General features: G+C 44.7%; 1 protein-coding gene across 11 annotated transcripts in view; it reads left to right on the top strand.

Moving 5' to 3' along the window:
- The window catches only part of LOC115118250 (otoferlin-like), an 86,255-nt gene that overhangs the window by 13,268 nt on the left and 48,928 nt on the right, over positions 1–24,059 (top strand). For 10 of the 11 annotated variants that reach the window (XM_065026280.1, XM_065026275.1, XM_065026270.1 and 7 more), the window contains exons 2-10: positions 14,159–14,229; positions 16,173–16,305; positions 16,453–16,507; positions 17,243–17,374; positions 18,271–18,333; positions 18,545–18,629; positions 18,736–18,895; positions 19,053–19,239; positions 19,478–19,664. In XM_065026280.1, coding sequence (XP_064882352.1) covers positions 14,159–14,229; positions 16,173–16,305; positions 16,453–16,507; positions 17,243–17,374; positions 18,271–18,333; positions 18,545–18,629; positions 18,736–18,895; positions 19,053–19,239; positions 19,478–19,664 — 1,073 coding nt within the window. Of the gene's footprint in view, positions 1–12,655; positions 12,912–14,158; positions 14,230–16,172; positions 16,306–16,452; positions 16,508–17,242; positions 17,375–18,270; positions 18,334–18,544; positions 18,630–18,735; positions 18,896–19,052; positions 19,240–19,477; positions 19,665–24,059 lie in introns of those variants that run through there. The other variant, XM_065026278.1, reaches the window with a different exon arrangement.

Below are 24,059 nucleotides of genomic sequence, written 5' to 3'. Positions count from 1 at the left end.
CCAATTTCAACGTCGCCAACCCACGAGGAGTTAGCTGAAGAGGCAAGCTTCCAAGAGTCCCCCACAGAGCCTACGCAAAGTGACATACTGGCTGCCATAAACTCACTAAGCAAGAAGGTGGACACAAGGTTGGCTGATATCTCAAAGAGTATTGGGACTTTGGCCGAAACTGTGAAGGCAACTCAGAGAAGGGTGCATGAGGTTGAGCAAACGACAGTCGATCACGAGGCCATAGAGACATAGAGAAACAGTGCGCAACGTTAAAAAATGACAACAAAACCCTGAAAGCCCGACTGGAAATGCTCGAGTCGCATTCAAGACGCCAGAACATCCGAATATGTGGCATCCAGGAGGACACTGAGAAAGGGAAACTCACTGAATTTGTCTCGGAGCTGATACCGGCCCTGCTGGGGAGTGAACTCTTCAAACGGCCATCCTGATCGACCGCGCACACAGATCTCAGGCAACGAAGCCGGCCAAGGGCGGGCCACCAAGGCCATTCATTGTACGGCTGCACTATCCCCAGACCAGGGGATACATTTACATTTACATTTAAGTCATTTAGCAGACGCTCTTAGCGACTTACAAATTGGTGCGTTCACCTTAAGACATCCAGTGGAACAGCCACTTTACAATAGTGCATCTAAATCTTTTAAGGGGGTGAGAAGGATTACTTTATCCTATCCTAGATATTCCTTAAAGAGGTGGGGTTTCAGGTGTCTCCGGAAGGTGGTGATTGACTCCGCTGTCCTGGCGTCGTGAGGGAGTTTGTTCCACCATTGGGGGGCCAGAGCAGCGAACAGTTTTGACTGGGCTGAGCGGGAACTGTACTTCCTCAGTGGTAGGGAGGCGAGCAGGCCAGAGGTGGATGAACACAGTGCCCTTGTTTGGGTGTAGGGCCTGATCAGAGCCTGGAGGTACTGAGGTGCCGTTCCCCTCACAGCTCCGTAGGCAAGCACCATGGTCTTGTAGCGGATGCGAGCTTCAACTGGAAGCCAGTGGAGAGAGCGGAGGAGCGGGGTGACGTGAGAGAACTTGGGAAGGTTGAACACCAGACGGGCTGCGGCGTTCTGGATGAGTTGTAGGGGTTTAATGGCACAGGCAGGGAGCCCAGCCAACAGCGAGTTGCAGTAATCCAGACGGGAGATGACAAGTGCCTGGATTAGGACCTGCGCCGCTTCCTGTGTGAGGCAGGGTCGTACTCTGCGGATGTTGTAGAGCATGAACCTACAGGAACGGGCCACCGCCTTGATGTTAGTTGAGAACGACAGGGTGTTGTCCAGGATCACGCCAAGGTTCTTAGCGCTCTGGGAGGAGGACACAATGGAGTTGTCAACCGTGATGGCGAGATCATGGAACGGGCAGTCCTTCCCGGGAGGAAGAGCAGCTCCGTCTTGCCGAGGTTCAGCTTGAGGTGGTGATCCGTCATCCACACTGATATGTCTGCCAGACATGCAGAGATGCGATTCGCCACCTGGTCATCAGAAGGGGGAAAGGAGAAGATTAATTGTGTGTCGTCTGCATAGCAATGATAGGAGAGACCATGTGAGGTTATGACAGAGCCAAGTGACTTGGTGTATAGCGAGAATAGGAGAGGGCCTAGAACAGAGCCCTGGGGGACACCAGTGGTGAGAGCGCGTGGTGAGGAGACAGATTCTCGCCACGCCACCTGGTAGGAGCGACCTGTCAGGTAGGACGCAATCCAAGCGTGGGCCGCGCCGGAGATGCCCAACTCGGAGAGGGTGGAGAGGAGGATCTGATGGTTCACAGTATCGAAGGCAGCCGATAGGTCTAGAAGGATGAGAGCAGAGGAGAGAGAGTTAGAGAAGAGCAGTCTCAGTTGAATGACTAGTCTTGAAACCTGACTGATTTGGATCAAGAAGGTCATTCTGAGAGAGATAGCGGGAGAGCTGGCCAAGGACGGCACGTTCAAGAGTTTTGGAGAGAAAAGAAAGAAGGGATACTGGTCTGTAGTTGACATCGGAGGGATCGAGTGTAGGTTTTTTCAGAAGGGGTGCAACTCTCGCTCTCTTGAAGACGGAAGGGACGTAGCCAGCGGTCAGGGATGAGTTGATGAGCGAGGTGAGGTAAGGGAGAAGGTCTCCGGAAATGGTCTGGAGAAGAGAGGAGGGGATAGGGTCAAGCGGGCAGGTTGTTGGGCGGCCGGCCGTCACAAGACGCGTTTCATCTGGAGAGAGAGGAGAAAAGAGGTCAGAGCACAGGGTAGGGCAGTGTGAGCAGATCCAGCGGTGTCGTTTGACTTAGCAAACGAGGATCGGATGTCGTCGACCTTCTTTTCAAAATGGTTGACGAAGTCATCTGCAGAGAGGAGGAGGGGGAGGGGGAGGAGGATTCAGGAGGGAGGAGAAGGTGGCAAAGAGCTTCCTAGGGTTAGAGGCAGATGCTTGGAATTTAGAGTGGTAGAAAGTGGCTTTAGCAGCAGAGACAGAAGAGGAAAATGTAGAGAGGAGGGAGTGAAAGGATGCCAGGTCCGCAGGGAGGCGAGTTTTCCTCCATTTCCGCTCGGCTGCCCGGAGCCCTGTTCTGTGAGCTCGCAATGAGTCGTCGAGCCACGGAGCGGGAGGGAGGACCGAGCCGGCCTGGAGGATAGGGGACATAGAGAGTCAAAGGATGCAGAAAGGGAGGAGAGGAGGGTTGAGGAGGCAGAATCAGGAGATAGGTTGGAGAAGGTTTGAGCAGAGGGAAGAGATGATAGGATGGAAGAGGAGAGATTAGCGGGGAGAGAGAGCGAAGGTTGGGACGGCGCGATACCATCCGAGTAGGGGCAGTGTGGGAAGTGTTGGATGAGAGCGAGAGGGAAAAGGATACAAGGTAGTGGTCGGAGACTTGGAGGGGAGTTGCAATGAGGTTAGTGGAAGAACAGCATCTAGTAAAGATGAGGTCGGCGTATTGCCTGCCTTGTGAGTAGGGGGAAGGTGAGAGGGTGAGGTCAAAAGAGGAGAGGAGTGGAAAGAAGGAGGCAGAGAGGAATGAGTCAAAGGTAGACGTGGGGAGGTTAAAGTCGCCCAGAACTGTGAGAGGTGAGCCGTCCTCAGGAAAGGAGCTTATCAAGGCATCAAGCTCATTGATGAACTCTCGAGGAACCTGGAGGGCGATAAATGATAAGGATGTTAAGCTTGAAAGGGCTGGTAACTGTGACAGCATGGAATTCAAAGGAGGCGATAGACAGATGGGTAAGGGGAGAAAGAGAGAATGACCACTTGGGAGAGATGAGGATCCCGGTGCCACCACCCCGCTGACCAGAAGCTCTCGGGGTGTGCGAGAACACGTGGGCGGACGAAGAGAGAGCAGTAGGAGTAGCAGTGTTATCTGTGGTGATCCATGTTTCCGTCAGTGCCAAGAAGTCGAGGGACTGGAGGGAGGCATAGGCTGATATGAACTCTGCCTTGTTGGCCGCAGATCGGCAGTTCCAGAGGCTACCGGAGACCTGGAACTCCACGTGGGTCGTGCGCGCTGGGACCACCAGATTAGGGTGGCCGCGGCCACGCGGTGTGGAGCGTTTGTATGGTCTGTGCAGAGAGGAGAGAACAGGGATAGACAGACACATAGTTGACAGGCTACAGAAGAGGCTACGCTAATGCAAAGGAGATTGGAATGACAAGTGGACTACACGTCTCGAATGTTCAGAAAGTTAAGCTTACGTAGCAAGAATCTTATTGACTAAAATGATTAAAATAATACAGTACTGCTGAAGTAGGCTAGCTGGCAGTGGCTGCGTTGTTGACTTTGTAGGTTAGCTGGCAGTGGCTGCGTTGTTGGCACTACACTAATCAAGTCGTTCCGTTGAGTGTGATAGTTTCTACAGTGCTGCTATTCGGGGGCTAGCTGGCTAGCTAGCAGTGTTGATTACGTTACGTTGCGTTAAAAGAACGACAATAGCTGGCTAGCTAACCTAGAAAATCGCTCTAGACTACACAATTATCTTTGATACGAAGACGGCTATGTAGCTAGCTATGTAGCTAGTTACGATCAAACAAATCAAACCGTTGTACTGTAATGAAATGAAATGAAAATGTGATACTACCTGTGGAGCGAAGCGGAATGCGACCTGGTTGTTGAGTGAGGAAGTTCTATTCGGTAGACGTTGGCTAGCTGTTGGCTAGCTAGCAGTGTCTCCTACATTAAGGACGACAAATAGCTGGCTAGCTAACCTCGGTAAATTAAGATAATCACTCTAAGACTACACACTCTAAACTACACAATTATCTTGGATACGAAGACAGCAAAGACAACTATGTAGCTAGCTAACACTACACTAATCAAGTCGTTCAGTTGAGTGTAATAGTTTTTACAGTGCTGCTATTCGGTAGACGGTGGACGTTTGCTAGCTGGCTAGCTGGCTAGCTGCTGGGCAGATAGCAGTGTAGACTACGTTAGGACGACGAAATACGATAATTACGCAATTATCTTTGATACAAAGACGGCTATGTAGCTAGCTAAGAAGAAATTGCTAAGATTAGACAAATCAAACCGTTGTACTATAATGAAATGTAATGAAAAGTTATACTACCTGCGGACCGAAGTGCGGATGCGCCCGCTCGCTCCAACCCGGAAGTAGCTGGCTAGTTAAAAGTTCCCCCTTAAATTCAGGGTGTCTTTCTACCCAGATCTTACCTTGGAGGTGAGGAACCAACGGAAAGAGTATGATGAGGTACGCAACAAATGCAGGGCGGCCAACATCCAATATGGATTCCTCTTCCCAGCCCGGTTTAAGGTGACAGTCGAAGGATCAACACGTACGTTTGACAACCCAAAAGAGGCCGATCTGTTCTTGACAAGCACGCTCCCTGGCTGTGGATACAGAACGGCTGTGTCAGCCGGCTAAATGACCAAATACAGGCCAGGAATGTGTTTGGATTTCCGGACTATGGCTTTTCGATTAGAAGATCAGAATTTGGGACTTATGATTGGTGAGATGTTGTGGCTAATATAGCATTGTTTGGCACATCATGTTTTTGCGCCACTCACCCCCTAACGTGAGAGTTAAGTGTTAAGTGTTATTTAATATTAGCGTATATGCGGAGCATCTATAGACAACGAGTTAGTTCAAGCTGTATGTCTAGACACCCTAAGGTTTGTGTGTTAGCCAAGGAGTGCTTCGTTTGGGGAAGTCACTCAGTAAAGGGACGGGAGGGGGGATGGGGTCTGTGTTTTATGTTCACGTTTATTATTAGTACAGGTGGCATGACAAGATAGTCAGCTGGAACTGTAATGACGTTTTTCTTCTTAGTTTTGTATGACAGCAACAATTTGCTCTAAAATAAGAAATGCCACATAGTGACAGAGCACAGAGTAGACCAGGTGGAATAAAGATAGTCAGCTGGAACTGTAATGGCTTAGGGCATGTGGTGAAACGAGCTAAGGTTTTTTCTCATCTTAAATCACTGGGTGCTGACATAGTGTTTCTTCAAGAAACTCATATTTAACGCTCCGCTCAGGCCAAGCTACGAGTCGGCTGGATCGGTCAGATATACCAGTCTAACTTTGATGCAAAAGCGAGAGGGGTAGCAATCCTGATAAGGAAAAACATTCCGTTTGTTTACTCATCCTCGATTTCAGATCCTAATGGTCGGTATATTATTGTGGCTGGTACACTGAATTCGAAACCACTAACCTTGGTCAATTTATATGGACCCAACTTCGATGATCCATTATTTTTTCAAAGGGTTTTAAGGACTATTTAAGGACATACCAAATATCTTGGATACAAGTGTTATTGTTGGAGGGGACTTTAACTATACGTTAGATCCTCTTTTAGATAAACAGCTATCAGGGTCACTTCAGCAATCAAATGCCAGTGTCTGTCTAAATACATTGATGACAAACCTTAACATTGTCGATATTTGGAGACTGACGCACCCAACAGACAGGGATTACTCTTTCTTTTCATCAGATCATTACATTTACATTTAAGTAATTTAGCAGACGCTCTTATCATATTCCAGAAATGACTATTTTTTGTTGGACTCCAAACTAATTTCAGCAGCTGAGTCGGTTACCTATCACCCTATTCTAATTACGGACTACTCTCCTGTGTCCATGGTGCTGAAACTCGACAATATGTCGACAGGTCGGCGACCGTGGCGCTTAGACGCATACCTGCTGAAAGATGAGGCTTTTTGTCAGTATTTGAAGGAGCAGATTGCCTTTTTCCTCGGAACTAACGACACGGGGGATGTTGACGACTCCACCCTTTGGGAATCTCTAAAGGCTGTGATTAGAAGTTACATTATTTCTTATACATCAGAGAGGAAGAAACGCGCCAATACTAGGCTAAGAGAAATTGAAAGAGAGTTAGGGGAACAGGAGAACGTTTTTAGGACGAATTCCTCGTATACAGTCCTTGAGAAGATCACAAAGTTAAAATATGAATACAATACCATCCTTTCGAAACGGGTGGGCTCTTTACTTGCTAGAACGCAACAAAGTTATTTTGAACTGGGTGACAAACCACATAAATTATTAGCAAGACAGCTAAGGCATGTACAGGCATCTAGAGCTATTCACAAAATAAAAGACAAGGGTAAAATAGTAACAGATCCGCAGGAGATTAATAAATGCTTTGCGCAGTTTTACTCAGAGCTATACCAATCAAAATGCGATGCTACTGATCCACAAACTATGGAACGCTTTCTCGCTGAATGTGAACTTCCTAAACTAGACAGGGGGGCAGCTTCTGCACTCGATGCAGGGATAACTTTGGAGGAAATTAACACAGCGATAGCACAATTTCCAAACAGCAAGGCCCCTGGGCCCGATGGATATGTAATAGAATTCTATAAGAAGTACTGTGCCAGTCTAGCTCCACTTATGTTGCGAATGTTTAAACAATCCAAAGAAAATGCCAAACTCCCACAAACACTGTATGAGGCTACAATAGCACTGATCTTGAAAAAAATAGAGATTCCATGGAGATGTCGTCTTATCGCCCCGTGTCGTTACTCCCCATAGAAAACAAGGTGTTGACAAAGATATTGGCAAACCGATTGAAAACATACATTTCTGACATCATACACCCTGACCAGACAGGTTTTATCCCGGGCCGACATATACACTACAATTTGAGACGTCTTTTCAACGTAATGTATCACGATCATAAGGTTGAGGCAGTGGTAATAGCTCTTGATGCAGAGAAGGAGTTTGACCGGATTGAGGGGAAATATATGATGTCGGTTCTGGAGCACTTCGCGTTCGGAAGGAATTTATTAATTGGATAAGAATTATTTATGCACACCCAATGGCGTCCGTGGTAACCAATCAAGAAATGTCGCAGTCATTCCGCTTGTTCAAGGGGTGCCGACAGGGGTGCCCTATTTCGCCTGCTCTCTTCGCTATAGCCATGGAACCCCTTGCTACTCGCATTCGGGCATGTGCCGATATAGCTTCTGTTAAAATAAAGGACACACAGCACAAAATTTCCCTATATGCAGACAATGTTCTTTTGTTTTTGTCCAAACCTAAAACTTCTATTCCACCCTTACTTAACTTGATAAACACATTTGGCTCCTTCTCTGGCTACAAGATAAACTGGCAAAAAAGTGAGTTATTGCCAATATCACGGCCTGTGGATATGCAATTTCTGCAATCTACCCGGTTTAGAACAGTGATGGACAAGTTCACAAGCCTTGGCATTGTAGTGACAAGAGACCTTGATCAGCTATTGAAAGTGAATTGGGACATGAAAATATATCAGCTTAAACAAAATATAGATTTTTGGAAAACTCTGCCTATCTCCTTGGTTGGTCGTATAAACGCTATTAAAATGGTTGTCCTACCCAGGTTTCTTTACCTCTTCCAATGTCTACCCAATTTCATACCACAAAGCCATTTTAAGAAACTGGATTCAATAGTAACTCCATTTTTATGGGATAACAAGGCAGCCAGAATTTCAAAGAAGCATTTATGCAAGTACAAAATAGAGGGGGGCTTTGGCCTTCCTCACTTTAAACTGTATTATTGGGCTGCTAATCTGAACATTGTGTCTTTCTGGAGGGAAAGCTTACCTGCGATGAGACAGAAGGATATGCCTGCATGGCTTTTGATTGAGCAGGCCTCCTGTCAACGTTCCTCACTCCCTGCACTTGTTAATAGCCAATCATATGTGAAAAAATCCACTTATGACTCTAACCCGGTCATTTGTCATACGCTTAGGATCTGGAAACAGATGAGGTATTTTCTTAACATACCCACTGTATACATTGACAGCCCGATTTGCCTGAATCATGCTTTCCACCCCGTATTGGATGATGTGGTGTTTTCACAGTGGAGGGAGAAGGGGCTCACAACAATTGGTAATCTATACATAGATGGTCAGTTAGCTTCATTTCAACAATTACAGGGAAAGTTCAACATGCCAACAACACATTTTTTCAGATACCTCCAAATCAGGAACTTCGTAAGGACACATATCCCACAGTATGGCATGAAGCCAAATAGTCCTACATTAGATAGCTTGATCCTTGTCAAACCCCATTCAAATGGGTCTGTCTCTAGACTGTATGATGTGCTACAGGCCCACATAGAGGTATCCACAGACACCATTAAAAGGGCTTGGGAACAAGAACTTGGGTCAGAAATCTCAGATGAGGACTGGGTAGAAGCTCTCAGGAATATAAACCACAGTTCAGTGAATGCCAGACACAACCTTGTACAGTTTAAGGTGATACACAGGTTACATTACTTAAAAGTAAAACTGCATAAAATATTCCCGGACACCTCACCACTGTGTGAGAGGTGCAAGCAGGATGAGGGGACGTTGACCCGCTTATTCTGGACATGTCCTAAGTTACATGTTTACTGGGCTCTCATTTTTTATTATTTATCTAGAGCCTTTGATAGAGTTCTAGCCCCAGACCCAATGACCGCTCTGTTTGGTACAGTTGATGGGAATAACCACGAAGGGAAAGCTGTCTCTCTTTGTACTCTATTAACCAAAAGGCTCATATTGCAATTTTGAAACTGGAGACTGTACCCACCTTTGAAATGTGGTTACGGGATTTAGGGAATGTAATACATATGGAAAATATTCGATACAATACCTCCAATAGAAGTCCAATGTTTTACAAAATATGTCAGCCGATACTGGATAAATGGTCTAGTCCCGCCTCATAACTGGGCTGACGATCTGCTGCCACTCTGTGCTGGACTCCACTCAATATCTATTTGTGGCTTAACTACACTGCTTGTAATGACTATATGCTGTCTTCTTATACATGTACCACCTAATAGGATGTTGTTTTATTTTGTGTATGTGTGAGTTAAGTTTTGTTTTGTCCTCTAAATTGGCCGTCCCATTCAACAGTACAATGAATGTCATTGTTAGTATTGCTGTCTTTTTTATTTGATTTTTTATTGTAAAATAATAAACATATTATAAAAATAAAAAATACAATTATTTACATCTCCAACAAGTAGGTATCTGCACATGCAAATACTAATGGAATGCTGTTTCTCTTTCATGATTTCAAGATTTCAGCAGCATCCCACTGATTGTTCTAGCCACTTACTTAGCCACTTAATGTGTGACACTAATGAAGAAATAAATACCACAGCAGCCCAGAATACTGCTCTTATTACAAATACACAGAGGAGAAGGAAAGTCTTGTATCATAATTGTATTTAAAATAGAGATTTAGAAAAACTTTTCCAGGGATAAGTATTTTTTATTTAACTAGGCAAGTCAGTTAAGAACATGTTCTTATTTTCAATGACAGCCTAGGAACAGTGGAGAGGCTGAATAGCAGAGGTGGTTAACTGCCTTGTTCAGGGGCAGAACAACAGATTTTTACCTTGTCACCTCAGGGATTTGATCTTGCAAAATTTCGGTTACTAGTCCAACATGTAACTAACCACTGGGCTACCAGTCATCCCAATAAATAATATTGCTCAAATAATAACCACTGCTCTGGTTCTCAGGTTTACCTGATCACTGTCTGACTGTCTGATCACGGGACACTCCTGAGAGAACACTGTGTGTGTGTGTTTGGGAGAGAGGCTATTCAGCTCTGTTCAGCAGAGCCAGCAGAGCAGAACAGAGCTTTGGGGCGGTTCGTTATTGATGACCTGCAGTTCAATTATTTTTTTCTGTATTTATATTCAATTTCCCTAGTTTGATTTTCTCTTACACTGTCCATTCTTTCTTTTCTGCCTCTCTCTCTCTCTCTCTCTCTCTCTCTCCTTTCACTCTCTCTCCTTTCACTCTCTCTCTCAACTCTCTCTCTCCTTTCACTCTCAACTCTCTCTCTCTCCTTTCACTCTCTCTCTCTCAACTCTCTCTCCTTTCACTCTCTCTCCTTTCACTCTCTCAACTCTCTCTCTCATTTCACTCTCTCTCTCTCTCTCCTTTCTCTCTCTCCTTTCACTCTCTCTCTCTTTCTCTCTCAACTCTCTCTCTCCTTTCACTCTCTCTCTCTCTCAACTCTAACTCTCAGTGTCAATATTGCTACAAAGCTAATTATGTTTTATTGATCCTACGAGTCAGATTCTGAAAGTAACAGTACTGAGACATTATCAGAGTACCAGATAGGATTGCTGTTCATTCTCTTATTATGTACCTCATGAGTCATGATAAAACTACAAGAGCACTCTTGTTAATTATTTACCAATACTGAACACAAAATATTGCTTTGGTGAACAATGGTGACAAATCACACCATAATAATGATCAGTATTAACCGTCATGGTCAGTAGCAGAGGGCGAGTTATTGATCAGTTATTGATGTTGGTTTGATGGGTTTAAGAACACATGCTCCATGCTTACTGCAAAGGGCTGTAGCCCAATGCAGCATCAGACTATGATTCTCTCAGTTTGTACTGCTGTAGTGATCTGCTGTGGGGATTATTTGTTTGCTGAGTCTGCTATGGAAGTTCTATTCCTGGACTATGTGGTTCTGAAGCTGAAGCACTAGTGGGCTATGGTGCCATGCTGCACATACCTTGGTAGTTGATGGCTTGACTGAGACTACTCTGCAACCTGATTCAAGCATACAGTTTGTGTGGTTTTGACTGGTTTGGTGTGATTTGATTGGTTTGATTTGCAGTGTTTTGATGACATATTCATGTATAGTTGTTACTTGTTGGGTTTGTCTTCCCATTTCAGTTCAAAGGGAAAAGAAGGACAGACAAACAGGTACTTTGTCACACAGAGCTTTGCTCATTAAGACTTCATAGCACTCCCTTTAGTACTTGTTTATACTTTATAAGACATCATTCATTCCATCACCTCAGTGGATCAATTCCCCTTCTAGCAGATTCATCTACTTCTATTTGTTCAGATCGACCCTTTACTGAAGTTCAGTCACTTTTTCATTTCCACCTTGCATCACCCCATCTCTCTGCCTGCTCACTGATCTTTCATCCAGTCTCACACAGCCCCATCTCTACCCTCTCCATTATTAAACTAGAGACACCGGGTCACTGATTAAACAACAACGGCAAAAATCCGAAAGCCTTCCAATCAATTTCTGTTGTCTTTCTCTCACTCAGACACGGCCTCTCTCTAAAGATAATGATGTTGGTTAGCTACTCTCTTATTCCCCATCTGCATTCACTATGTACTTGGCACAGTAAAGGAAATGAGAAGGGTGGAAAAAGAGGAATAGAGAAGTGTATATCACTCAGTCGGCTCTATGCTTTTCTATGCTTTTCTGTTGTAGTGTTGGGAACTTTCTTAGAGTGTCTCTTTGGTCTCTTTGTTACAGGGTGTTAAAGTGTATTGAGCCCATTTCTCTGTTAGTTTTCATCCCTGGTGACAGCTCCCTTCTCCCTCTTCTTTCCTCCCTGCTCCCTTCTCCCTCCTTCCTTCTCTGCTCCCTCCTCTTTTCTCCCTGCTCCCTCCTCCCTGCTCCCTCCTCCCTGCTCCCTCCTCACTCCTCCCTGATCCCTGCTCCCTCCACCCTGCTCCCTCCTCCCTGCTCCCTCCCCCTCCTCCCTGCTCCCTCCCCCTCCTCCTTGCTCCCTTCTCCCTCCTCCCTGCTCCCGTCTCCCTCCTCCCTGCTCCCTTCTCCCTTCTGCCTTCTCCCTCCTCCCTGCTCCCTGCTCCCTCCTCCATCCTCCCCTCATCCCTGCTCCCTGCTCCCTTCTCCCTGTTCCCTGCTCTCTCCCCCTGCTCCCTGCTCCCTCCTCTCTGCTCCCTTCTCCCTGCTCCCTTCTCCCTTCTCCCTGCACCCTTCTCCCTCCTCCCTGCTCCCTTCTCTCTCCTCCCTGCTCCCTTCTCCCTCCCCCTGCTCCCTTCTCCCTCCCTGCTCCCTTCTCCTCCCCTGCTCCCTCCTCCCTCCTCCCTGCTCCCTCCTCTTTCCTCCCTGCTCCCTCCTCCCTGCTCCCTCTTCTTTCTTCCCTGCTCCCTCCTCCCCTCCTCCCTGCTCCCTTCTCTTTCCTCCCTGCTCCCTTCTCTCTCCTCCCTGCTCCCTTCTCCCTCCCCCTGCTCCCTTCTCCCTCCTCCCTCCTCCCTGCTCCGTCCTCTTTCCTCCCTGCTCCCTCCTCCCTGCTCCCTCTTCTTTCTTCCCTGCTCCCTCCTCCCTCCTCCCTGCTCCCTTCTCTTTCCTCCCTGCTCCCTCCTTCCTCCTCCCTGCTCCCTCCTTCCTCCTCCCTCCTCCATGCTCCCTCCTCCCTCCTCCCTGCTCCCTGCTCCCTTCTCCCTCCTCCCTGCTCCCTCCTCCCCAACCCTATAGCAGCTTCTGCACTACTGTATCTCCTCCAGCCTCAGATTCATCCTCTCACCTGCCTCTTCCTTTCCCTCCTCTGTCTCCTTTCCTCCCTGTGTACCTCTTGACCTACTTGTCAATGGAAGGAACTGCTAATATGGAATAGAGTGAATGAGTGAAGCGTATTCTGCTGAGCAGCAGGGCGAGAGGGTGCTAGTGTTGTCATCCCGAGCTGGGTTTGGACCCAGGGTATGTATGAACCACTTGAGCTGCTTAAATATCTGTTCATCTGATTGAGGCTGTAGTCAACACCTGATTATTCTATTCTTGGGTTGTTTTGAGGTGCTATTGGTTTTGTTTTTACAAATATTACAATCTAAATATTTGCATTGTTAGATGGTCAATAATAGACGGCAGGATAGTAGCACAGTTGCTAGGTGATTCGATATGCTTGTCAGTTGAACACACAGAAGCAAGACTTCCAAGGCTTTCCATTCATATTTTTTGATTGTTTAAAAAAAATGTAAGTCTGTTCTGCCTTCAACGTGTTTGAACTTGATTTGAAATGATTAGGAGAACTATAGCTACACCTTGAACCTGGCCTTATAGACACCAGCCTTGAGTGAACAGTTGCTAAGTCTTTTGTAGTCTAAATAATTTTGCCTCTTTTCTGAAGGATTTTCCATTTCCAATTTATCCTCCCAAACCTGTTATATTGAATAGGGTGTAATATGATATCTATTCTTAAAAGACCATTCCATTTGATCTCCTTCATTTTCTGGTTCTTATCAAAAGAGGGTTAGATAGATATCAGTGAATTAATGAAAGAAAAGACAGAAAGCAGACATTTCACTCTGATTGACTGCTTCACTTTAGAATGCTTGAGCAGACAAATTGAAAACCTCCCTTTCATCTTCTATCTGACATGTATCCATATCCGCAGCTAATTGGACGGTCACGCACATCATTTTTAATTATTAAGGCCCTTCATTTGCCGGTCCGGCAGTGACATCACAGCCTTTGTTGTGGTGGTGATATGTGATCCTCTGTAATAACTGTGTGGTGTTATTGGACACCCCTGGTTTCTATTGTGATGGGGGTCGGGGAGTTTGGACACCCCTGGTTTCTATTGTGATGGGGGTCGGGGAGTTTGGAGACTGTCTCATCAATGCGATGTTCATCTCTGCTAAATGTTTCCATCCTGATGGTGCAGTGTGTTACGTTGGGGTAGGGTTTAGTTAGTTACTGTCAGTTTTCATCATGTACTCACATGGTTCTTTGTTGAATGACCTCCTCCTTAGATGAATATAAAGGTTAACTAAGAGAGTCAGCAAAGTCCTCCTAATGACAGCATAATGACAGCAGTTCATGAAATTTGGGAAATTGTCTTTGCCATTAGTCCAAAAGTGGGAGCTCTTCCCAGATATTTGACCTGATTTCACTGTGTCGGATTTCAGTAGTTTCTTTCTATTTCTCCTCTTGTCTTCCTCCATCAGAGCAGGGAAAGGGGTATTCTCAGCCATGAAGCTCCACAAGACCAAGAGCTCCAGAGATGACCACAAGAAAGGTAGGCTTTTACTAACCAGCTGATTATCCAAACCTTGAAAAAAAGGGTAGGCTTTTACTTATCAGCGCCTTATCCAGACCTTGACAAAACTGGTAGGCTTTTACAAACCAGCTGTTTATCCAGACCTTGAAAAAAAGGTTAGGCTTTTACTAATCAGCTTATTATCCAGACCTTGATAATGAGGGTAGGCTTTTACAAACCAGCTGTTTATCCAGACCTTGAAAAAAAGGTTAGTCTTTTACTAACCAGCTTATTATCCAGACCTTGACAAAACAGGTAGGCTTTTACTAACCAGCTTATTATCCAGACCTTGACAAAACGGGTAGATAATGAGGGATAATGAGGGTAGGCTTTTACTAACCAGCTTATTATCCAGACCTTGACAAAACAGGTAGGCTTTTACTAACCAGATTATTATCCAGACCTTGATAATGAGGGTAGGCTTTTACTAACCAGATTATTATCCAGACCTTGATAATGAGGGTAGGCTTTTACTAACCAGCTTATTATCCAGACCTTGATAATGAGGGTAGGCTTTACTAACCAGATAATGAGGGTAGGCTTTTACTAACCAGCTTATTATCCAGACCTTAATAATGAGGGTAGACCTATTATCCAGATAAATGAGGGTAGGCTTTTACTAACCAGCTTATTATCCAGACCTTGATAATGAGGGTAGGCTTTTACTAACCAGCTTATTATCCAGACCTTGATAATGAGGGTAGGCTTTTAACCACTTAAGACCTTGATAATGAGGGTAGGCTTATTACTAACCAGCTTATTATCCAGACCTTGATAATGAGGGTTTTACTAATCAGCTTATTATTTGATAATGAGGGTAGGCTTTTACTAACCAGCTTATTATCCAGACCTTGATAATGAGGGTAGGCTTTTACTAACCAGCTTATTATCCAGACCTTGATAATGAGGGTAGGCTTTTACTAACCAGCTTATTATCCAGACCTTAATAATGAGGACCTTGATAGGCTTTATTATCCAATCAGCTTATTATCCAGACCTTGATAATGAGGGTAGGCTTTTACTAACCAGCTTATTATCCAGACCTTGAATAATGAGGACCTTGATAATGGCTTTTTACTAATCAGCTTATTATCCAGACCTTGATAATGAGGGTAGGCTTTTACTAACCAGCTTATTATCCAGACCTTGATAATGAGGGTAGGCTTTTACTAACCAGCTTATTATCCAGACCTTGATAATGAGGGTAGACTTTTACTAATCAGCTTATTATCCAGACCTTGATAATGAGGGTAGGCTTTTACTAACCAGCTTATTATCCAGACCTTGATAATGAGGGTAGGCTTTTACTAATCAGCTTATTATCCAGACCTTGATAATGAGGGTAGGCTTTTACTAACCAGCTTATTATCCAGACCTTGATAATGAGGGTAGGCTTTTACTAATCAGCTTATTATCCAGACCTTGATAATGAGGGTAGGCTTTTACTAACCAGCTTATTATCCAGACCTTGATAATGAGGTAGGCTTTTAACCTTAATCCAGACCTTATTATTTTACCAGCTTATTATCCAGACCTTGATAATGAGGGTAGGCTTTTACTAACCAGCTTATTATCCAGACCTTGATAATGAGGGTAGGCTTTTACTAACCAGCTTATTATCCAGACCTTGATAATGAGGGTAGACTTTTACTAATCAGCTTATTATCCAGACCTTGATAATGAGGGTAGGCTTTTACTAACCAGCTTATTATCCAGACCTTGATAATGAGGGTAGGCTTTTACTAATCAGCTTATTATCCAGACCTTGATAATGGGAGTAGACTTTTACTAATCAGCTGATATTCCAGACCTTGTTAAGCTGAATCAGGTGTGTTAGAGCAGAGATATCCCAGTGAATCTCCAGGAGGGTTGCCAACGCCTTGGCATAAACTCCCATGGGTTATTGTGATGGCACCCCACAGATGAGCCAGCCACCCTGGACATGGAGGACCTGGACAGGAAGGCCTTGCGTCTGGGAGGGTTTGGGGGTCTGGACCCAGACTGCATTTCCCTGGCGTCCGTCACTGCCGTCACCACCAATGTCTCCAACAAGAGGTCAGTGTACTGTGTACTTGCTCTACATCTGTTCGTGCCACGATTCATTGACCCTTTATGACACTCTTATTCATGTTTATAACCCACACTATACCAAATTGAGTAAATAGTCAACTGCTCTGGTTTGTGTCTTCTTGACGCTCTCAGGTCAAAGCCTGATATCAAGATGGAACCTAGTTCTGGGAGGCCTGTGGATTACCAGGTGAGAGGAGGAAAGGAATTACCACGACTACAGTCACTGCTGGAAATGTATATTGTATACACTGTGGTCAAATGTAACCATGCCTGTCCAGTTTGTTTAACAACTAGCCCCTAAAGGCAGACAAGGCTTAACCCTACCCCTGCCAGCTGTGTGTGTTTGTCTTCACTGTATCTATGCATCCTTAGCTCCACTAAACAATAGCTGCTGCAGTTCGTGGAGAGAGGTTTTTTTTTCTTGGATTTTATTAGGATCCCAATTGACTGACTCCAGTAGGGATGAATGGATAGGGCATAGTGTGAAGGCTGGGTGGTTAGAACAAAAGCTAGCAGCTCATTAATGAAGCCTAACTTCAGGCTGCGGCTACTCTCCCCTGCCAGCAACAGCACACTGGCCTATATACATTCATGTACCAGTCTCTGTGACCACAAACCACAACTCTGCACACCGAGATGTTCACAGCACAGACTATGTGTGCCTTGCACTGTGCTGGGCTCTTTAGTAAAGGTATAAAGGTATAATTAACCTTCAGGGACAGGAGTTGCCTCTTTAGTCAAAACATCCAGTTTGACTTTTCATATTGATTGTCTTGCTTGGTACCCTTTTGTTATGGTGCATGAATCCCGGCTAGAATATTACCTACCTGCTTATTCCCTTCTGACTCCTATAATCCTCCAACCGGGATTTCCGAAAAACCTGTTTCCTTAAGAAAATGTTCTGTATTTTGCAACGTATTAGATTAGCATCACAGTGGTCGAGGCCAGGCAGCTGGTAGGCCTAAACATGGACCCTGTGGTCTGTGTGGAGATTGGGGAAGACAAGAAGTACACCTCCATGAAGGAATCCACCAACTGCCCCTATTACAATGAGGTAAGTGCGTCTCTCTCTCTTTCTATCTCTCTCTCTATCTCCCCCTTTCTCTTTGTCCCTCGCCTCCTCCCTCTCTCTCTATATATATCTCTCGCTTTCTCTCTCTCCCACTTTCTTTTTCTTTGTCCCTCCTTCCCTCCCTCCCTCGACTCCTCCCTCTCCTCTGTCTCTCTGTCTCTCTCTCTCTATCCCTCCCTCTCTTCTATAGTATGTGTGTAATCGAGTTGAAACTGTGAGAAGAGCAGCCAGTCTCAGTCCAGAGTCTCAACACCAGGCTGGCTCTGTTCAGAGTCTCAACACCAGGCTGGCTCTGTCCAGAGTCTCAACACCAGGCTGGCTCTGTCCAGAGTCTCAACACCAGGCTGGCTCAGTCCAGAGTCTCAACACCAGGCTGGCTCTGTTCAGAGTCTCAACACCAGGCTGGCTCAGTCCAGAGTCTCAACACCAGGCTGGTTCTGTTCAGATCAAAGCCTCTGCCTGTAAGGGCTCAGCAGGGCTCTACACATTACACTCTTATTTCATGAGAGGGAGGCTGAGCAAAACATGAAAGCATTATTCAGTCGATGCCCTGATCCAGCTAGGGTGAAAAGCATGTTAATCAGTACTAATTACCCTTGTATTATGTAAGATCAACCTGGACGCTACACAGAATTGATTCAACCGATGCTGAAAGTATGTTCATTTAATCATCATTGGTTGTATTCTGTAGAAACATGTCTGTTGTGTCCATGATCCGTGAATCATTATCAGGTTGATTTATTCAATTGAACCTTTGAATCCTTTGAATCTCCTGAACACAATGGAATGATCCTCCCAAGGTACAACATGGGTCATTTGACAGAGAGTAAGGCTAAGGTATTTGTCACATCTCATAATGTCTTATCTTCTCCCCACAGTATTTTGTCTTTGACTTCCACGTCCCACCAGATGTCATGTTTGACAAGATCCTCAAGCTCTCAGTAAGTGGCATACATATCTTATACCCGCACACAGTCACACACACACCTACTCAATCTTTCTCTTTACAGTAGCAGCCTATGATCATGAACCCAACCCTACTCCACTCAACTGCCTCCAAAACAACACCAAGATGAACAGTCTCTATGGCAGATCTAATGTAGCGCATATGTTTGCAGTATATTCTATATGTTCTCCTCTGTCTTTCACTAGGTGATCCACTCCAAGAACCTGCTGCGGAGTGGTACCTTGGTTGGCACCTTCAAGCTAGATGTTGGCACAGTCTACTCCCAGCCTGGTAAGGGTGCTGAGACTGGACCCATAATGTCTCAGAACCTCTTATAAGGATACATTATGATTAATTGTTTGAATTAATAGATGATTTGTTGACACCTGTGTCACAGAGCACCAGTTCTACCACAAGTGGGCCATGCTGTCGGACCCTGATGACATCACAGCGGGGTGCAAAGGTTACATCAAGTGTGACATCGCCGTGGTGGGGAAGGGGGACAATATCAAGACTCCCCACAAAGCCAATGAGACGGATGAAGACGACATAGAGGGGTAGGAGAATGTTTTATCGAGGCAAAATAATGTCAAAGGGTTATACAATGTTCTAGTGGTCAGATAATGTTGTAGAGTGGTCAGGTCATAAAATAGAAAAGACCAGAGAATGTTATCAAGGGGTTCTGATTTTTTTCAACCTTTTTTTTCTGGTCAGGAACCTCCTGCTTCCAGAGGGAGTTCCGTTGGAGAGGCAGTGGGCGCGGTTCTACGTGAAGATCTACCGAGCTGAGGGCCTTCCCAAGATGAACACCAGCATCATGGCCAATGTGAAGAAGGCCTTCATAGGGGAGAACAGAGACCTGGTGGACCCCTACGTACAAGTGGTCTTCGCCGGACAGAGAGTAGGTTCACTACAGCCGCTACTCAGGAGATCAGGACACCATGAACCTGAAGCCGTTTTATTGAAACTGTCTGTTTTATTGATTTGCTGGATAAACAAAAGAGACAAATAACATTAAGTAATGGATCACAATCACATTATAAATAGAGGATACATTATTTACAATATATACATAAAATGAAGTGTCTTAGTATAAGAATTAAATGTGTGTCAATCCAAACGTATGTTGTTTCCTCCAGGGGAAGACTTCTGTCCAGAAGAGCAGTTATGAGCCCGTCTGGAACGAGCAGGTGGTCTTCACTGAGATGTTTCCTCCGCTCTGCAAACGCATCAAGGTCCAGATACGAGACTCTGACAAAGTCAATGACGTTGCCATAGGAACACACTTCATTGACCTGCGAAAGATCGCCAACGATGGTGACAAAGGTAAGGTGATATATCTACCCAGTCCATAGATCAACATTAGCCTCATATTGATAGGTCATCAGGTCAAGCCAATGTTATTGTAGCACATTAGTCATTTTGGTGCTAAGTCATTTTTACCAAGTCATTAGAAGGCACAGGAACGTCAATTTGAAAACACAGTCTTACTCCACCAGATTGCGCCAGAGTCGTCCTCAGTCCAGTCCAATTTTCACCTCAGGCAGATTTCCCACACGGTGAAGCTGGATAAGCGAGCTAAACACAAGAGAATATGGGCCAGTGCCTCGTTCCGCACAGCACTCCAAACATACACTCAAATGAGAAAACGTTCTCTCTATCTGGCTGTGTTTTAAAACTACCACCGGACTGGATTAAAAATAATCAGAAATATCAAAAAGGATAACTGTGCAAACAATGCTAAGCAAAACACTCCACCTAACTTAAACAAAACAGAAACAATTATTTTATTGAATGCCAGGAAAGCCACAACACAACACTAAACAATACAATAATTGCACTATAACGGTGACAAGCGGTGCCCACAAACTAAAAAATATATATATTTAACCTTTATTTAACTAGGCAAGTCAGTTAAGAACAAATTCGTATTTACAATGACGGCCTACCAAATGGCAAAAGGCCTTCTGCGGGAACGGGGACTGCGAAAATAAAGCTGTCCCAACAGAAGAGTCTCAACAGCAGTCCCAACACCTTACCACTGCTACACCTGGCTTTCACCTGGCAGTGAAACAGTTCATTCAGCCTCATTTACTGCCTTTTAATAAAACATTGCTGATATGGCTGACTTGCTTAAACAAATGTGATTTCTACTGACAATTGAGATGTACAAACTATGGCATAAGGCGACGACAAGCGGACAAGAGGCAATCCGTAATTCCGATTAAGACATTAATCAATGAGCTAGGATGGACGTAGTCAATAGAAGGTCATTCAGCACTTTTGAAATGTACAGCGACAGAATTCAGAACATGTGCCGTTCTTACAGTTTTCTCCCTGTACACCAAGTCAGAACCTTGGATAAATAAAGGGGGAATATAAGCAGACAATGAAAGCTCTTACAATATTCAATGATGACATTTCTCTAAAACAGGCTATAGGCGACCTGCACCAAGTCAGAACAGAAGGCGAAATTATAAGGGGAAAAGGGACCGAATTATTAGGGTGATGCACATGGGCTACTAACAGCGTACTACACAACATACACTTAGTATTACTTTCTTAGCTACAGTATATATACACTAACGTTCAAAAGTTTGGTGTCAAATGTCCTTGTTTTTTTAAAGAAAACCATATTTTTCATCCATTAAAATAACATAAAATTGATCAGAAATACAGTGTAGACATTGTTAATGTTGTAAATGACTATTGTAGCTGGAAGCGGGAGATAAAAAATAAAAAAAGAATATCTACATAGGTGTACAGAGGCCCATTATCAGCAACCATCACTTCTGTGTTCCATTGACATTTTGTGTTAGCTAATCCAAGTTTTTCCTTTTAAAAGGCTAATTGATCATTAGTAAATCCTTTTGCAATTATATGTTAGCACAGCTGAAAACTGTTGTCCTGATTAAAAGAAGCAATAAAACTGGCCTTCTTTAGACTAGTTGAGTATCTGGAGCATCAGCAATTGTGGGTTCGATTACAGGCTCAAAATGGTCAGAAACAAAGACCTTTCTTCTGAAACTAGTCAGTCGATTCTTGTTCTGAGAAATGAAGGCTATTCCATTCCAGAAATGCCCAAGAAACTGAAGATCTTGTACAACGCTGTGTACTACTCCCTTCACAGAACAGAGCAAACTGGCACTAAACAGAATAGAAAGAGGAGTGGGAGGCCCCGGTGCACAACTGAGCAAGAGGACAAGTACATTAGAGTGTCTAGTTTGAGAAACAGACGCCTCACAAGTCCTGAAACTGGCAGCTTCATTAAATAGTACCAGTCTCAACTTCAACAGTGAAGAGGCGACTCTGGGATTCTGTCCTTCTAGGCAGAGTTCCTCTGCCCAGTGTCTTTGGCCCATCTTAATCTTTTATTTTTATTGGCCAGTCTGAGATACAGCTTTTTCTTTGCAACACTGCCTAGAAGACCAGCATCACGGAGTCGCCTCTTCACTGTTGACGTTGAGACTGGTGTTTCCAGCTACAGTAGTCATTTACAACATTAACAATGGCTACACTGTATTTCTGATCAATTTGATGTTATTTTAATGTGCTTTTTCAAATGTGCTTTTTTTTTCGAAACAAGGACAATTCTAAGTGAGCCCAAACTTTTGAACAGTAGTGTATATATCTCTGTCATATTACATCATTATGCAGCAGCATACAACACATTTTTGGACTCACCTTGTTGTGCTGTGCTCACTTGAACAGGAAGGTCCTTCGTGGGAAAATGTTGTCATCAAACTTTGTCATCAAAGTCTGGCATTTTCTGGATTTATGGTGCTTTCAAGACAACTGGGAACTGAATAAAAACAAGGTTTAATCATGATGACGTCAGTGATCTTCAGGTCAGAGCTCTAGAGCAGGGGTGGGCAATTCCAGTCCTTGAGGGCCTGATTGGTGTCACAGTTTTTCCCCAGTCCCAGCTAACACACCTGACTCCAATAGTCACCTAATCATGAGCTTCAGTTTAGAATGCAATTTGATTAATCAGCTGTGTGTGCTAGTGATGGAGAAAAAGTGTGACACCAATCAGGCCCTCGAGGACTGGAGTTGCCCACCCCTGCTCTAGAGAGAGGTCTTGAACTCACTGAAGTCTGATATTTCCCAGTTCTGGGTTTCCAGTTGTTTTGAGCGCAGGAGAAGTCATGCTGGATTGACAGAGTGACCAATGTTGAATGTTTATTCTTTTAAGTTGTATGTATAATTTATTCGTTAATTCTCTTCATATGACAAGGATCAAAACTGATTTGCCAGTAGATTGTCGACATGATTCATGATGACTTCTAGCTTGGTAGCTAAGATTTTGAAAGTATGATGTTGACCTGATCAGCCCAATCAAAGCTACGTTAGGTATAATGTGATTGACGTAATTTTATCTGTAGCCAATGTCCTTGAGCCATCTTGGATGGGTACTTCAAATGTAACTCTATGGCAGCACCCAGGGGGCTTGAATTTCAGAGTTTTCCCCATAGATTTTGCGGCGATGCAGTCCCCATGAGTGACAGAACAACCCCTACGCTTTGTATTTTCCACTGGCTGCCAGTCCAATCAAAGCTACTGTCGATATAATGTGAATATAAAAATATGTATACTTTTCTCCCCAATTGGTAGTTACAGTCTTGTCCCATCGCTGCAACCCACCTACGGACTCAGGAGAGGCGAAGGTCAGGAGCCATGCATCCTCCAAAACACCACCCTACCAAGCCGCACTGCTTCTTGACACATTGCTCGCTTAACCCGGAGCCAGCGCACTAATGTGTCGGAGGAAACACTGTCCAACTGGCAACCAAAGTCAGTTTGCAGGCTCCTGTCCAGCCAGAAGGAGTCGCTAGAGCATGATGGGACAAGGAAATCCTGGCTGGCCAAACCCTCCCCTAACCCTGGGCCAATTTAGCACCGCCTCATGGGTCTCCCGGTCACGGTCGGCTCTACCCTTATATTTTGCAGTGACGTAGTGTCCCCTTGAGTGACAGAACACTGAGCCAATCACGGCGCAACTACAGAACATTACCAACCCCTGAACTCTGTCCCAAATTCTGAGCTCCTCCTTAACACATCATATTCCCCAGCAAATCATACCCTTTGACCTGAGAGGACAGAACTGCTGCTCTCGTCAGTACACCATGCAGCTTCTCCTTACCACATCATATTCCCCAGCAAATCATATCCTTTGACCTGAGAGGACAGAACTGCTGCTCTCGTCAGTACACCATGCAGCTTCTCCTTACCACATCATATTCCCCAGCAAATCATATACTTTGACCTGAGAGGACAGAACTGCTGCTCTCGTCAGTACACCATGCAGCTTCTCCTTACCACATCATATTCCCCAGCAAATCATATCCTTTGACCTGAGAGGACAGAACTGCTGCTCTTGTCAGTACACCATGCAGCTTCTCCTTACCACATCATATTCCCCAGCAAATCATATCCTTTGACCTGAGAGGACAGAACTGCTGCTCTCGTCAGTACACCATGCAGCTTCTCCTTAACACATCATATTCCCCAGCAAATCATATCCTTTGACTTGAGAGGACAGAACTGCTGCTCTCGTCAGTACACCATGCAGCTTCTCCTTACCACATCATATTCCCCAGCAAATCATATCCTTTGACTTGAGAGGACAGAACTGCTGCTCTCGTCAGTACATCATGCAGCTTCTCCTTACCACATCATATTCCCCAGCAAATCATATCCTTTGACTTGAGAGGACAGAAC

Source organism: Oncorhynchus nerka, linkage group LG13 (assembly GCF_034236695.1).
Source record: "Oncorhynchus nerka isolate Pitt River linkage group LG13, Oner_Uvic_2.0, whole genome shotgun sequence".
Taxonomy (NCBI): Eukaryota; Metazoa; Chordata; class Actinopteri; order Salmoniformes; family Salmonidae; genus Oncorhynchus; species Oncorhynchus nerka.
Note: the sequence above shows the minus strand (reverse complement) of the source record. Positions and strands in the feature narration are given on the sequence as shown.